The sequence below is a fragment of the Corvus brachyrhynchos genome, unplaced genomic scaffold, assembly GCF_000691975.1.
Source record: "Corvus brachyrhynchos isolate BGI_N302 unplaced genomic scaffold, ASM69197v1 scaffold3, whole genome shotgun sequence".
In the NCBI taxonomy this organism is placed as follows: domain Eukaryota; kingdom Metazoa; phylum Chordata; class Aves; order Passeriformes; family Corvidae; genus Corvus; species Corvus brachyrhynchos.
In genome coordinates, this window is record NW_008237619.1 from 2,038,913 (window position 1) to 2,052,678 (window position 13,766).

General features: G+C 39.1%; 1 protein-coding gene across 2 annotated transcripts in view; it reads left to right on the forward strand.

Annotated features, from left to right (window-relative positions):
- PAXBP1 (PAX3 and PAX7 binding protein 1) overlaps positions 1-13,404 on the forward strand; it is a 22,800-nt gene extending 9,396 nt beyond the window's left edge. The window contains exons 7-17 of one of the 2 annotated variants that reach the window (XM_017731738.1): positions 290-413; positions 2,483-2,582; positions 3,059-3,174; positions 5,590-5,789; positions 7,213-7,357; positions 7,509-7,630; positions 8,203-8,279; positions 8,541-8,607; positions 10,106-10,252; positions 10,644-10,798; positions 12,001-13,404. In XM_017731738.1, coding sequence (XP_017587227.1) covers positions 290-413; positions 2,483-2,582; positions 3,059-3,174; positions 5,590-5,789; positions 7,213-7,357; positions 7,509-7,630; positions 8,203-8,279; positions 8,541-8,607; positions 10,106-10,252; positions 10,644-10,798; positions 12,001-12,118 — 1,371 coding nt within the window. In that variant the 3' untranslated portion in view covers positions 12,119-13,404. Of the gene's footprint in view, positions 1-289; positions 414-2,482; positions 2,583-3,058; positions 3,175-5,589; positions 5,790-7,212; positions 7,358-7,508; positions 7,631-8,202; positions 8,284-8,540; positions 8,611-10,105; positions 10,253-10,643; positions 10,799-12,000 lie in introns of those variants that run through there. The other variant, XM_017731739.1, reaches the window with a different exon arrangement.
- The last annotated feature ends 362 nt before the right edge of the window (positions 13,405-13,766 follow it).

A 13,766-nucleotide genomic window follows, 5' to 3' on the forward strand; every position in this document is an offset into this window, starting at 1 on the left:
GAAAGAATATTTCGCACTCTGAAATGGATGTCTGGCTGTGTAGACTCATTCAAGCCACGGAAGCTGCTTTCAGAGTGCTCGTGCTCTGATTGGAAGTTGCCAACATTAAATGTATGCATTTTCCCCACACCTTGAACTATCTCCTGGTGCAAATGATACAAACAAGTAAAAGGCAGGAGTTCATGCTGCTGGGAGCACAGTGGCAGCGTTTTGCTCCGGAATAGGCTGGGACCCCAGAAGCTGAGCAGCTCAGGATCCGGGTATTACGTGGTGTGTTGTATTTTTACAGGTGCCTCTGATTAACGAACTTGAATCTGCAATGCACCAGCTGTACAAACAGCGAGCTTCCCGCCTTGTCCAAAGACGACAAGATGATATTAAAGATGAATCTTCGGAGTTTTCAAGCCATTCAAGTCAGTCCATCTTGAAGGTTTTTATTATTCATTAAACAACCTTGTTTACTTAGTATGACTTAATTGAAATGTAAATGTTTAATGTATGACTGTCTTAAAGTTTATTCTTACTCTTGAGATGAGTAGAAGCAAGCTTAGATGGAAGTTCTCTAATCTGTTTTGTTTTAAACTCCAAACCGCTCTAACTCTGACTTCATCTTTCCTTTCTGTTTCTCTTAACTGTATTTTCTCTTTCCTAGCACTAAAAATGTATGCATGGTGGCAGTGGGAGTAGTGGTAGCATGTGACTCCCCATTTTCTTCTTACATCAGGACTTCTTAAAAATTTATTTTAACCTTCCTGAATCTATATAAACATCATTTAACATGTACAGTTAACTGTATAAAGCCACAAAGCACTGGGCTAGACTTCCGTCTAATGTTCTGTTTTGTAGCCAGCACAAGTATTTAATTTCAGATGCTTAACTGGTAAATTAAAGAACTGGAAGGCTAATCAGACTAGTACAGTGATCCTATATGAAGTACAGTTTAAGAATAGCCAGTTAAAATTCCTGCTTACTTTGAATTTGTGGATGGGGGGATTCTCACTGAGGAGGTTTCTTGTGGTGGCTACTCTTCAGTATGTAAAACTCCACAAAAGCATAAATGTTGACTTGGATGGAAATACATGTTTCTTGGAGGAGGTTTTATTCAGTGTATTAAATGAATGGATGAAATACCCTATTAATAGGAATCCTCTTTATGCTTCAGAGAGCTTCCCATTTTTAAAAATGGCTTTCTGTCCTGTTGCTGATGTAAAATCCTATAATCAGTGCCATTTCCCTGTTCTGCCACGGTTGCCAGAGATGAAATCTTGTTAAATACCATTAGCTAGAACTCACTGAAGATGATAAAGTGTTAGGATGTCAGAGTGTCAGTGTTGGTCGTTCCTTTATAGAGTGGTTAGCATACATAGTCTTTTTAGGACTGTGTTTGGAGTTCTAGGCATCACATGGCCTTGCAGTTTTATCAGGAAAATGCTGTTGTGAGAACTAGAAACCTAATATATTAGAAACCTCTTTCCTGAAAGAAGCTTAGAATGGATTCTTTTATACTGAAATTTAATGATGGGATGGCAGTAGTTCTCATTGCTGAGGTTGGGTTTTACAGAAAGATCTTATTTAGTATCTGGAAATTTAGAGATGGCTCTCAGTAGTTCAGGTATTGAGCTGGAATACTGACATAGATCATAATTAATAGTTTAAATGATGAATTTGTAAATAGATTTTGTCAGAACATGTAAATTTATTCCTGAAGTTTGGATAGGCTGTTGTTTAAGTGTTTATGTTTATACTTTAACGGGTGGACTTGAGCAGTGGCTAGCATTCAGTCTACTGTTTAAAATTTACCTGGAAAGGAGGAACTGGAAACACTCCTGTCTGCTATCTGTTATTTTAGCTGTGTTGTTTTCTATAGCCAGGAACAAAGATAATCAGAGCTTGAAAAGAGGAGGGAAGATGGCTTATCTTTCTGTAGATTTTGATATGTTTTAAACTTTAAGCAATCTAAAGCATATAAACCTAGAAGCACTGTGACTAGAACTCTGAAATATTATATATTCTTGCTCCAGTCACTCTTGTCTGCTTTCTTTTTTGTTAGTTTTCTTCTCAAAAATTATGTGGTGAATGTGTTTATGTAAGGAGCACTCTTTTCTTGGACATTCCATTTAAGCTATTTCTGTTAAAACTGTTGACTTTTATGTAGTTTGGCACTGTTGTGAGAGGGATAAGAGTGAAGTATGGTGACAACTATTTGACATTTAAGTGGAAATTTTTCCAAACTCCACTGCTTTCTGTTTTAACCTCTACACTTGGTGAATTCAAGCTTCTGGGGGATGTTGATGGGGGGTTTTTTTTGCTTGGTTTGTTTTGGGGGTTTTTTTGTTGTTTTGTTTTGTTTCTTTAAACTTTGACTTTCTATTTCAAAGTACTCTTAGTTTTAAAAGTGGGTAAAAGGCTCTTACGAAACTGCCTACATCACATTTATAAACCATAAATAAGCATTTTAATTTTCATTGATGTAATTTTACAGATAAAGCACTGATGGCACCAAATCTTGATTCTTTTGGGCGAGACAGAGTGATCTATCAAGAACAAGTCAAGCGTCGAACTGCAGAAAGAGAGGCTAGAAGGTAGAGAATGAGATATCTGGTCCCTTTAGGAGTCTTTGTCTGCTTGCAAGATAAAACTTTCCTGTGTGACATGCTAACATGAGTGGCAATGTTTGATTCTTCCCTGCAAAGGGAAGAAAACACTACAGCTGGTAGTGGGCAGAGGTGTTCTTATTTATCCCAGCTTATCATGCAAGTGTAAAAAATATTCCATGATAGTGATTTAAAATCGCTAGAAGAAAGCTTAGTAAATACATTACATATCTATATGGTCTCTGCTGGTTTTGTTTCTTTTCATTGTTTGAGGCAGCAGCATAGTGGAATGCTTGAGGTGGTGGCACAGCAAAAGTTCTTTTCTGCTTGACTTTCCTAGAACTAAAAGGACAAGCCTAAGTGGGTGTATTCATTGTATAGATGGGGAAAACAGCTGGTTTCTATTGCGTTAGTATAGCTGGTTTTACAGGTGACAGCTGGCTTATATTGCTGCTCCTTTCCAGAGCTCGCCGTAGACAAGCGAGAGAGCAAACTGGGAAGATGGCAGATCACCTTGAAGGCCTTTCCAGCGATGACGAGGAAACTTCAACAGATATCACAAACTTTAACTTGGAGCGAGGTTAGAAAAGCTACCCAAGCTTTTATCAGAGACTCACAGCATGGTCTGGATTGGAAGGGACCACCCAGTTCCAACCCTCTGCCATGGGCAGGGACACCTTCCACTAAACCTGGTTGCTCCAAACCCCATCCAACCTGGCCTTGAACACTTCCAGGGATGGGGCAGCCACAGCTTCTCTGGGTAACCTGTGCCAGGGCCTCACCACCTTCACAGGGAAGAACTTCTTCCCAGTATCTGATCTAACCCTGTTCTCTGTCAGTGGGAAGCCATTCCCCCTTGTCCTCTCACTCCAAGCCCTTGTAAATAGTCCCTCTCCATCTTGTAGATTCCCTTCAGGTACTCTAAGGCCACAATTAAGTTACCCTGAAGCCTCTTCTCCCAGTTGAATAATCCCAGTTCTCTTATGTAACAAAATACCAAATATTCAACAGGAAAAAAAAAAAAGATCCAAATGCAGCCCTATTTATATATTTCACCATATTTTGGGAGAAGTTTAGGAACTTTTGATTCCAGGATCATCACTGTGACCAGAATAGTCTCTATCACCAACCTGTTGTGTTTCTTGTAGCTGACTGAATAGCCCATCCTTAGTGAGGTTCTTTTTACTTAATTCAAACATGCTTGTGCTGGCAAGCAGTAAGCTTTTGGACTGCCAGAAAGTCTTCCTTCCAATTTGTAAAATAGTTTGTCATTCTTGAAATACCTGTTTGTCTTACTTGTGAAATTTTGAAAACCTCAGTGCTTTAAAAATCTTTTTTTGGCTCATGGCAAGTATTTAGTAGAGTTGTGAATAAGCTTCTAGAAGTGCAATGACAAAAACTTTGTAGAGTCTTGTTGCAGCCTGGCAAAGTTTGCAAATGATAGAAAACAATGTTGAATGCAAATATTGTGGAAAAATCTTGTGGTACAATTAGCATTTGCTCTGATTAAAGAGAATCGAGTTAGAAGAAGTGAGGAGGAGGAGAGCAGCAAGGATCACATACACAGAATTGCTTGTGTTGTATTTGAGGAGGAATTGAATGGTTTTGGTCTCTTCAAGTAGGAAAACTATCGACTTTTCACAGTATGAGAGCTAGGGACCATGAAATTAAGTGATAGGATAGGTTTAAAATAAAGAGGTCACTTCTCACAGTCAAGGTAATGGCAAAGTCATTGCTGTAGGTGGTTGTGGAGACCTGAAGTATGAACAGATTGGAAAAGGAATTAGATGAACTGTCTAGCTGTTAGGTCTTTTGGAAGTGCAGACAGTTTCCACACCTTTAGTTGCTGTCTGATTTACTGCAATTTTATGATTGCACTGATTTACTGCATACAGGGAGAGCTTGTGGATAAACAGAGCAACTGTTCAGGGTTGTTAGGTGCTATAATTAACTTTGCTAAATTAAGTTATATAGATTCAAACCTCAATGGGGCTGAATTGCACTTAGTAACTTGGCGGTTTATGTGTGGAAAAGCATTTTGTAGAAATTTGTTCAGTTTCTGAATAAGTATAGTATTTATAAAGCTTTTTTGCTATTCTTCGTAGCTCTCATGTTAGTCCAGAAACAGCAGTGAAACAGAGGACTCCACTTTGGACCTACTAACTTTATATGTAGTGTCTTTTCTTAATCCCAGTATGAAAAGTGTGGTTGTATGACGTAATCCCCTGTTCCCTCAACCGTGTCCCTGCCTGCTGTGTGTACTAGTTGTGTTCATTGTGTATGGGTTACTCGTGTAACCAAATATTGACAACCATGGCTGCAGCAAATAATGACTGATTAAAATGAAACTAACCCTGAGAAGTAGAAAAGATGAAGGGAAAATTATATAGAGAGAAAAAGGTCTGGACTGCATAGAATACTGGTACTGTAAATACAAAAAAAAAAATAGAAAAGAAGGTGCTAGAGGACTGTAATCACTGACCAGGGCTAAGAGGCATGTTCTGGGCAACATTGTAGCATGGTGTCTGCCAGGACCCACCCTGTCTAAACTGCCAATTCAGTCGGTTTATTTGAGATGCCCTCCTGTTTTTGCCCTTGGATAATCAAAGATGTAGAATAATCTGGGTTGGAAGGGGCCTGGAGATCAGCTGTTTGGAACTCCGAGGCAAAGCAAGGCCAGCTTTGAAGTTAGATCCACTCTGAATACAGCCCAGTACATCACCAATCCTAACTATGTCTGGTTACTTAAAATCCTTCCATGAAATGTTTAAAGTAAGACCTGTGATAAAACAGTCTATTGGAGAGTACTCACGTGCTCCTGTTCTTATAGCTTTGTGTGTTTGAGGCAGGAGTAACTGAACTTTTAAAGGTGATGGGGTTTTTTTTGGTTTTGTTTGTGGGAGTCAGCTTATGGCAGTGAGCATCAAAGAATGTCTTGAAAGAGGCATTACAGGGAGTAGGTGATTAACTTCTTGTTCCTTTTCTCCCCTGCCAGATCGTATATTGAAAGAATCCGGCAAAGTTTTTGAAGATGTTTTGGAAAGCTTTTACTCGATTGATTGCATTAAGTCACAGTTTGAAGCTTGGCGCTCCAAGTACTTTGCTTCTTATAAGGATGCTTATATTGGCCTCTGTTTACCAAAGTTGTTTAACCCTTTAATCAGACTTCAGCTGCTTACCTGGACTCCTTTGGAGGTAAGCTCCTCTGCAAGCAGCTCCTCTACATTAGCTGCTACATGGTGGTTCTTTCACACTTGCGCAGAGCAAAGTAAATTGCACCTTTGATGTGTGCTTCTCTTAAAGGTGTGTTCTGGGGATGAAGTTTCACATGGGCATCTGTCTTGAGGCAAAGCTTTTCTGGGGGCTGCCCTGGACTGGTTGATCCTCTATGTTCCCAGCAGACTGTAGTTCAATTTGGCACATTGCCAGTTCCTTCTCAGGGAGTGGTGTACACCATGTCTGCAGCTGCCCATGGTAGTGGGTTGGAACTAGGTGATCTTTAAGGTCCCTTCCAAGCCAAACCATTGTATGGTTCTATGAAAATACATTTAGTCTTTAAAATACTTCAGAGAAAATTGTGACTCTAGATACGCTGTTTCATCAGAAGTGGAACTTAGAAGCTTGTTCTTATGTGGAATTAAACTTGTGTCTCTAGGTTATGTATCTTTTTCTCACCTACACCTTCATACCCTGTAGAATTCTGGCTGGCCATTTCCAAGTCTTCCTCACAGTACTCATTGCCCAGTTATTAGGTAGAGAACATGGGAAAAGCAGGACAGCACTGTGGCAGCCCAGTATCCCTGGCACACATTCGTTGTCCAGCCTGCGTACGTATGCTTTCATGAGATGCCACCAGGACAAACAGTTCAGGTGGCTTTTGACTCCCTCTCTTCCTCCTTTTTTCAGAAGTGGTTTTTTTTTTTTTTCTTATCTACTAAGAGAATATCTGCAGAAGGGGATTTTCTGTCAGCTCTTCTCTGAGTGCAGAGGAGTGCATGACTCCTCTTCAGAGAAAGTTCAGAGTATTAAAGTAATTTTATTAATTTGATGTTTGACTTCATTAATCAAACCAGGAAAAATCTAAGAAAGATGCCCTCATTAAATTTAAAGCAGTTTTTGTGCATTCTCCCTTCCCCCATGCTATTTCTCTGAGTTTTCAGGTTGACAAAACAAAGCTCATGTTAGTTGGAGACATGGTACATAATTGTCAAGTCTAACTGTATTCACTACTCTCTGTTACTGGTGCTGGTAAGCATTTTGTTAAGTTAGAAAAATTACAAGGTGGGCTCTTAAAGAGGTTTTAAATCCAGAAGGCGTGGTTTTATAATGCAGCACAATTGAGGTGTACTTCTGACTTGGTACCCTAATCTGTAGGCTTTTGTTTGGCTCGGGTGTAAGTAGAAGTTAAAATCTGTGGCAACTGCTAAAAAATAATCTTACTTCAGCCATCGTCGCTTTTCATTACATCTACTGACTGTGCTGGTAGAATGAATTGGTTCATTTGGCAGAATGTTTTAAAGCTGTTTTTCTGAGTATATCGTACTTGCATACATAATACTTCTATGTATTGACTTCAAATCTTTGTTTAGGAATCTAACTCCAATGCTTTTTTTATTAGGGCAAGTGTCGAGATTTTGAAACAATGTTGTGGTTTGAGTCGCTGCTGTTTTATGGCTGTGAAGAGCAGGAGCAGGTGAAAGATGATGCTGATATTTCACTATTGCCTACCATTGTAGAGAGAGTTGTTCTTCCTAAATTAACAGGTATAGGCTTAGAAAATGGGAGGAAAGGGGTTGTGGAGTTTGATGCTTGTTTGTGCTTTCAGATTTTACTGTTTCGTAAATAATTGCATGAATGTCTCAGTACCTGTATTTGAGTATTTGTAAAGTGGAGTAATTCTTCAATCTCTTACAGTAATTTCTGAAAATATCTGGGATCCCTTTTCGACCACACAGACATCTAGAATGGTAGCAATTGTACAGAAACTAATAGATGGATATCCCTCAGTGGTGAATGCAGAAAACAAAAATACACAAGTAAGTTGTTGGGTTTTTTCCATGCATATGTTGCATAAGTTAAGGAATTTGAATATATTTTTAATACCTTATGTTGGGAAATACAGCAAGAAAAAGTATTTTTAAATTATTTGATGCTCTGCAGCCTGATTGTGGGGAGTAAAGTATGGTGATAAATTAGAAGAAGAAACTCAATGGAGCCTCCCCAAAATAGATACTAGAGGTAAAAAGTACACCAGATGTATTAAGACTTGTTGGTCTCCAGTTTCATTGTAAGGATTGGCTACAAATACTCAGGCTTTTCTTTTTTAGATCTTTGCAGCCTTTTCAAATGTTTTGCCTGGAAATTGGATTGTTTTACTTGCCTTCTTTGAATGCAGGAACTGGTATTGGGAGTTCAGGTTTTAATTGAAAGTGTCAAATTTCAGCTCTGTCAATTATTACAGACTTCTTTAAGACTATTTGTGTGCTCAAATCTGAATCTATGTTTACAGTTATGGTCACAAGTGTTCTTTGTTGCTTTAAAAATCAGTATCTGAGTGTTTAACTACTATGCAGTACATTGGACATTTAAAAAAAATTATCTGTTTCAGATGCTTTTAAAGGCATTGTTGCTAAGAATGAGGAGAACACTAGATGATGACGTATTCATGCCCTTGTATCCAAAAAAGTAAGTTTACTTTCAGCTATGGTGTTAGACCTTTCTTCGCAAGTCACTGTCTTCTGTCCATAGTTAACAGGGGTTTTACCCAGTGTGATTCAGTGCCTGGATACAGATCTTTTGTTATCCTGCTAGGAGCATTTAGCAAAGGCAAGAAGGATGGAAGGGAATATTTATGGAAATGAACTGTGTGTTGGAAGGAAAAAGCCAGCAAATTCAAGACAGAGGTGTGGTCTTGGTTGCTCATTAAAGAAATTTCTTACTTTCCAGCATCTTAGAAAACAAGAACTCTGGTCCATATTTGTTTTTCCAACGTCAGTTTTGGTCTTCTGTTAAGGTAAGTCAGTAAATACATCCGGTAAACCTTTGGTCTAAGACAGTGTAGCAATAAAATCCTCCTCAAATTTGTGGAAAATGGTAGATGGAATCTGCTTCAACTTCATTTGCAAAAACTCTTAATTCCCGATTCTTAGTCTTTGATAACATACTGTGCCCTCTTCACGGTGTGTTTGGTCACTAGTGGTGTCCCCCAGGGCTCAGTTTTGGGCCCAGTCCTGTTTTATATCCTTATTGATGATCTGCATGAGGGGATCAAGTGTACCGTCAGTGAATTTGTGGATGACACCAAGTTGGGCAGGAGTGTTGATCTGCTGGAGGGCAAGAAGGCTCTGCAGAGGGACCTTGGGATTGATGAGGCCAGTGAGATGAGGGTCAACAAGGCCAAGTGCTGGGTCCCTATACTTCGTCGACAGTAGCCCCAGAGCTGCAGGCTGGGGGCTGAGTGGCTGGAAAGCTTCTAGGCAGGAAGGGCCCTGGGGGTGCAGGTCAGTGCAAGCCAGGTGGGCAAGAAGGGCAAGGACACCTGGCCTGTACCAGCAATGGTGTGTCCAGCAGGAGCAGGGCAGTGACTGTCCCTCTGTGCTGGTGAGGCCACACCTCAAATGTTGTGTCCAGCTCTGGGCCCCTCAATTCAGGAAGGATGTTGAGAGGCTGGAGCATGTCCAAAGATGGGAATGGAGCTGGGGAAGGGTCTAGAGGGTAAGTCCTATGAGGAGCAGCTGAGGGAGTTGGGGTTGTTTAGCCTGGAGAAGAGGAGGCGGTGCGGGGGGACACCTTGTCACTGCCTAACAGTGGGGTGTGGCCACATGGGCTCTGCTCCGAGGCAACCAGCGACAGGATGAGGGGAAATGTCCTGAAGCTGTGCCAGGAGAGCTTTGGGATGGACATCAGGAAGAATTTTTTCACAGGATAATGAACCATGGGAATGGACTGCCTAGAGAAGTGGTGGAGTCACATCCCTGGAGGCATTTAAGAAAAGATGGACATGGCATTCCATATTCTGGTCTAGTTGGCAAGGTGGTGTTTGGTCAAAGAGTGGGCTCGATGTCAGGGGTCTTTGGTTTTGTAGATGAAAAGGTTGTCAAGTGGAAGCACCATCATTTCAACTGGAATGTTATGGGGTCACGTAGCTTACTCACCCTGGGTTTTTTGTCCTGGTGCTTGTCAGAATAAAATATACTACTTTGGGGAATGCAGGAGCTCAAAGCCATGGCTATCATAGTTTATTTCCAATAAAAGACTGTGAAGAAAATTAACTCCCAGCTAAACAGAAAAGTAGAGACTGATGTTGATCGAACAACTGCTCTCCATGATCACACAAACAGAGCTCTTCTCTGGAATTTTCTGTTTAAATTGCAGCAGCAAGGGAGGCTGTATTCTGAATAGATTTGCAAAGCATTTTAAAGTAGTAAATATTTTTAAATGTTCGATGTGTTTGATCAACTCTGTTTTCAGTACATTTTGGAACAGTTATTTTCCCTGTGTTGTATTTTCAGTTATTGGGAAACTTTCTCCAGTGGTATGGAATCCTGTCAAACAAAACTCTCCAGGAGCTGTCCATAGATGGGTTGCTAAATAGATATATTCTTATGGCTTTTCAAAACTCAGAGTATGGAGAGGACAGCATTAAGAAAGCTCAAAGTGTAAGTAAAATCAAACAATGTTTAAAGTAATGGATTTCAGCCGAAAGGAAAATATAGTTAAAACTTGATGTTGCCTATGAAATCTTGGCTTTGATACCTCAAAAGTTGTACTGTCAGTGAAAAGTAGATTTTTTTTTTTTTTTTTTTTTTAGTATACAGACTGAAGAAAGAACCTTGTCTGGCTCATGCCTGTAGATTGATTAGGTATACTGTGGGTTTCAGTGCTTTGTTGCTTGGATTTTGGTGTGCGTTTTTTTGTAGTTTTCTCATTTTTTCACTCAGTTCGGTCTTGGGACTGCAGTCTTACTAGGCAGACTTCACAAGTCATGTTACATAGCTTTTAAAATTTTTGTTACGTTGTGTTTAACTTCCTTTTTCCTGCTTTTCCTAGGTAATTACTTGCTTCCCTAAACAGTGGTTTGCTAATCTAACAGGAGACAAGACTATTTCTCAGCTAGAAAACTTCTGTAGATACCTTGTTCACCTGGCTGATACAATTTACAGAAACAGCATTGGTTGCTCTGATGTAGAGAAGAGAAATGCAAGGTAACTTACTTTGAGTTAAAGCAGTTGCAGTTCTTGTGATTTGTTTTATTTTGGCAATGCATGCAAACATGGGTAACTCTCTCCATTCTGCTGTGTGTCTTTGGAAACTTCTTTGAATTCACGTTAGAAATGTTACATTGTGGTAGATGGGGATATTTTTAAGGTGTCTGAAAACAGTAACTGCTGGAAATACTGAAACATTGATTTTTTTGCACTACTCCTATGTGTCCTGGATTCTTAAGGAGGTTTATAAAAAGCAGGGAGAAGGACTTTTTATATGAGAAGATACTGTCAGGACAAGGGAGAGCGGCTTTAAACCTGAAAGAGAAGATATTTAGGTTAGATACTGGGGATGAGTTCTGGCTGTGAAGGTGGTGAGGCCCTGGCACAGGTTGCCCAGAGAAGCTTCCCATCCCTAGAAATGCTCAGGGCCAGGTTGGATGGAGCTCTGAGCAACCTGGTCTACTGGAAAGTGTCCCTGTGCATGGCAGGGGGTTGAAATGAGATAAGCTTTAAGGTACCTCCCAACCCAAAGCATTCTATGATTCTGCCAAATTTTGTGGCTACCATGTTTGGACTGTTTCATCTTGTGAGTCTGTTGCTGATTCCTGTATAGTGGCTTCTAAATTGCAAACTGTATTTTGTATACAGTTCAAAAGTTCTGACTATTTACACAACCAACTAGATGAACCTGTTTTAACTGAGATCCCAGTCATTTTACTTGAATCCAACGGTCAGCTTAATTAAAAGTTTGGATTAGATATGTTACTGCTGGCCAAGTAACTGACGTGCTATGGGAACAGCAACAGCACAGGAATGAACAGTCTTCCAGTCTTGGTACAGTCCTGTGTTTCAGTGTAATAGTTCGGGATTTAAGTTTATTTAAGTTTCTTAAGAACTGTTTTCTTTTGGTGGTGTGTTTCTAAATTACCAGATGAAATGATAACTTGGTAAAAGTTTTTATTGGAAGAAAAACATCCAGTTATCCTTGTTTTCATAACAGGTTCTGATTTGATTTCTGTCTTCTGTCCTGCTTTTTCCCAGCATTTAACAAATCTACCATTACCCTCTTTAAGCAAATATAATAAATCTGTAGCAGGAATATGAAATATATGGCTCCATAATGTAGTCTTCTGTTGGAAAATTAATCAATGTAATTGATGGTTCTGTTTCTGTATTGACTTCTCCTGCCTCTTTTTTAGGGAGCACATCAAGCAGATCATAAAGCTTCTAGCAAGTATCCGAGCCCTGGATCATGCCATTACTGTCGCAAATGATCACAATGTAAAAGAGTTCAAGATTCTAATAGAAGGAAAATAGACTTTTCCCACAACTCATTTTGAGCTTTAAAACCATTCCTGATGTGTAATTTATGTACATATGTAAAGTTTCTTAAGCTGTAAAGTATTGATCTTTGTTTTAATACAAAGTGCATTCTTATATACAGCATCCTTAAAAATAAAAATCATTAACTTCATTAAAAACAAAAATGGAATCCCAAGGTTGTCATCTTTCCAGAAACCAGATTTTCCCTCATGTTTCTCAAAATCTTGTTTATAAAAATACTCTGTGCCCATGATCAGTTATCATCTACTCCTGTTAATTGTTCCATGGTTAACTGGAATGTGTATAATATATTCTGTGTAATACAATGTATGCATATATTTATACCACCATGTTGCTTTCACACTGGATATAGAGATGTTGTACTGTTGCAATGAGCTTTTCATTTGCTAAAAAATACTTATTTTGACAATAAAATGATCGTATTATTGGTCAAAAGAGCTGGTAAAACATTCAAATATGTGAAAAGTCACATGAGTTGAAGAGTAGGGACACACTGAAGTGGATCCTGACCTTTTAAAAGCAGCTGTGCTGCACTCCAAGTGGAGTAGCTAAAAAGAGATTTGCATTCAGAATATGGAACTCTTAAGACTGTTCTTCAAAAGGAAGATCTGAATCAATGCTGAAGTTTTTTTTTTTTTTGATACAGGCAAACACTGAGAATTTGTTATTATTGTGCATGTGTAGATGGTGGCACTTCCTAAGCTCCAAACACCTTTCATTTTGTAGGAGTAATGGTTTACCTCTGAATTCTGGACCCTCCTTCCTTTTCTAAGTTGCTTAAGTTGTGTCAGGGTTGGGGGAGTTTGAGTTTGGTTTTTTTGTTTGCTTTGTTTTTTTGATTTTGTTTTGTAATGTCATTCATGGAACCTGTTTCTTCAGGTTAGTGTTGCTAAAGATATGGAGCAAAATGAAGGTGAAAAAAACCTTTGAAGTATTTATATTGTGGTAAATATTCAAATGTTACACTTCCCACTAAATATCAACTGAGTCTAGTCTTAAAATACCCAAGGCATTTAATTTAAGTGTAAGTGAAAAACCACTTCCAAAATCTGTTGATATACATCAGAACACTAGTGACTTGATCTTGGGGTTCAAGGCAGGTGGACAGCTGTCATAGCCTTGGGTTAAGAGCTACTCTCCATGTGTGCCCAACTTTTTTTAGGGGAACTGTAGCAATTAATTTGCATACTGAATAATATTGATGCTTATGTCATGTGGTATAAATGACTATATTAAAAACATACCATTTGTAACATGCACACTTCCTTGGGACACTGGATAGTTGTTTTTTTTGAACAGTTGGGATTGATAGAGCACACTCAGAAATACCTGCTTTTAAAAATTGCTTAATAAACTCATCTGTCAAGGAGTTGTTGCAGTACAACTTGGTAAGCTTTGTTCCTTTAGGAAGGGAGTGAAGGAAATTATGTGGGTGCTGGCTCTGGTTGACTATTCCAGTATGTCAGAAATCATCTTTCAAAGCTGGATTTCTGGAGTGAACACAGTATGATAAACACTGGAATTCATATACATAAATCATAGTTTAGATATTTGAAATACTGTTGTAGCTGTATGATTTAATAGTGACAGATTTGATCTTTCAGTGCTAAAAATGTTACTG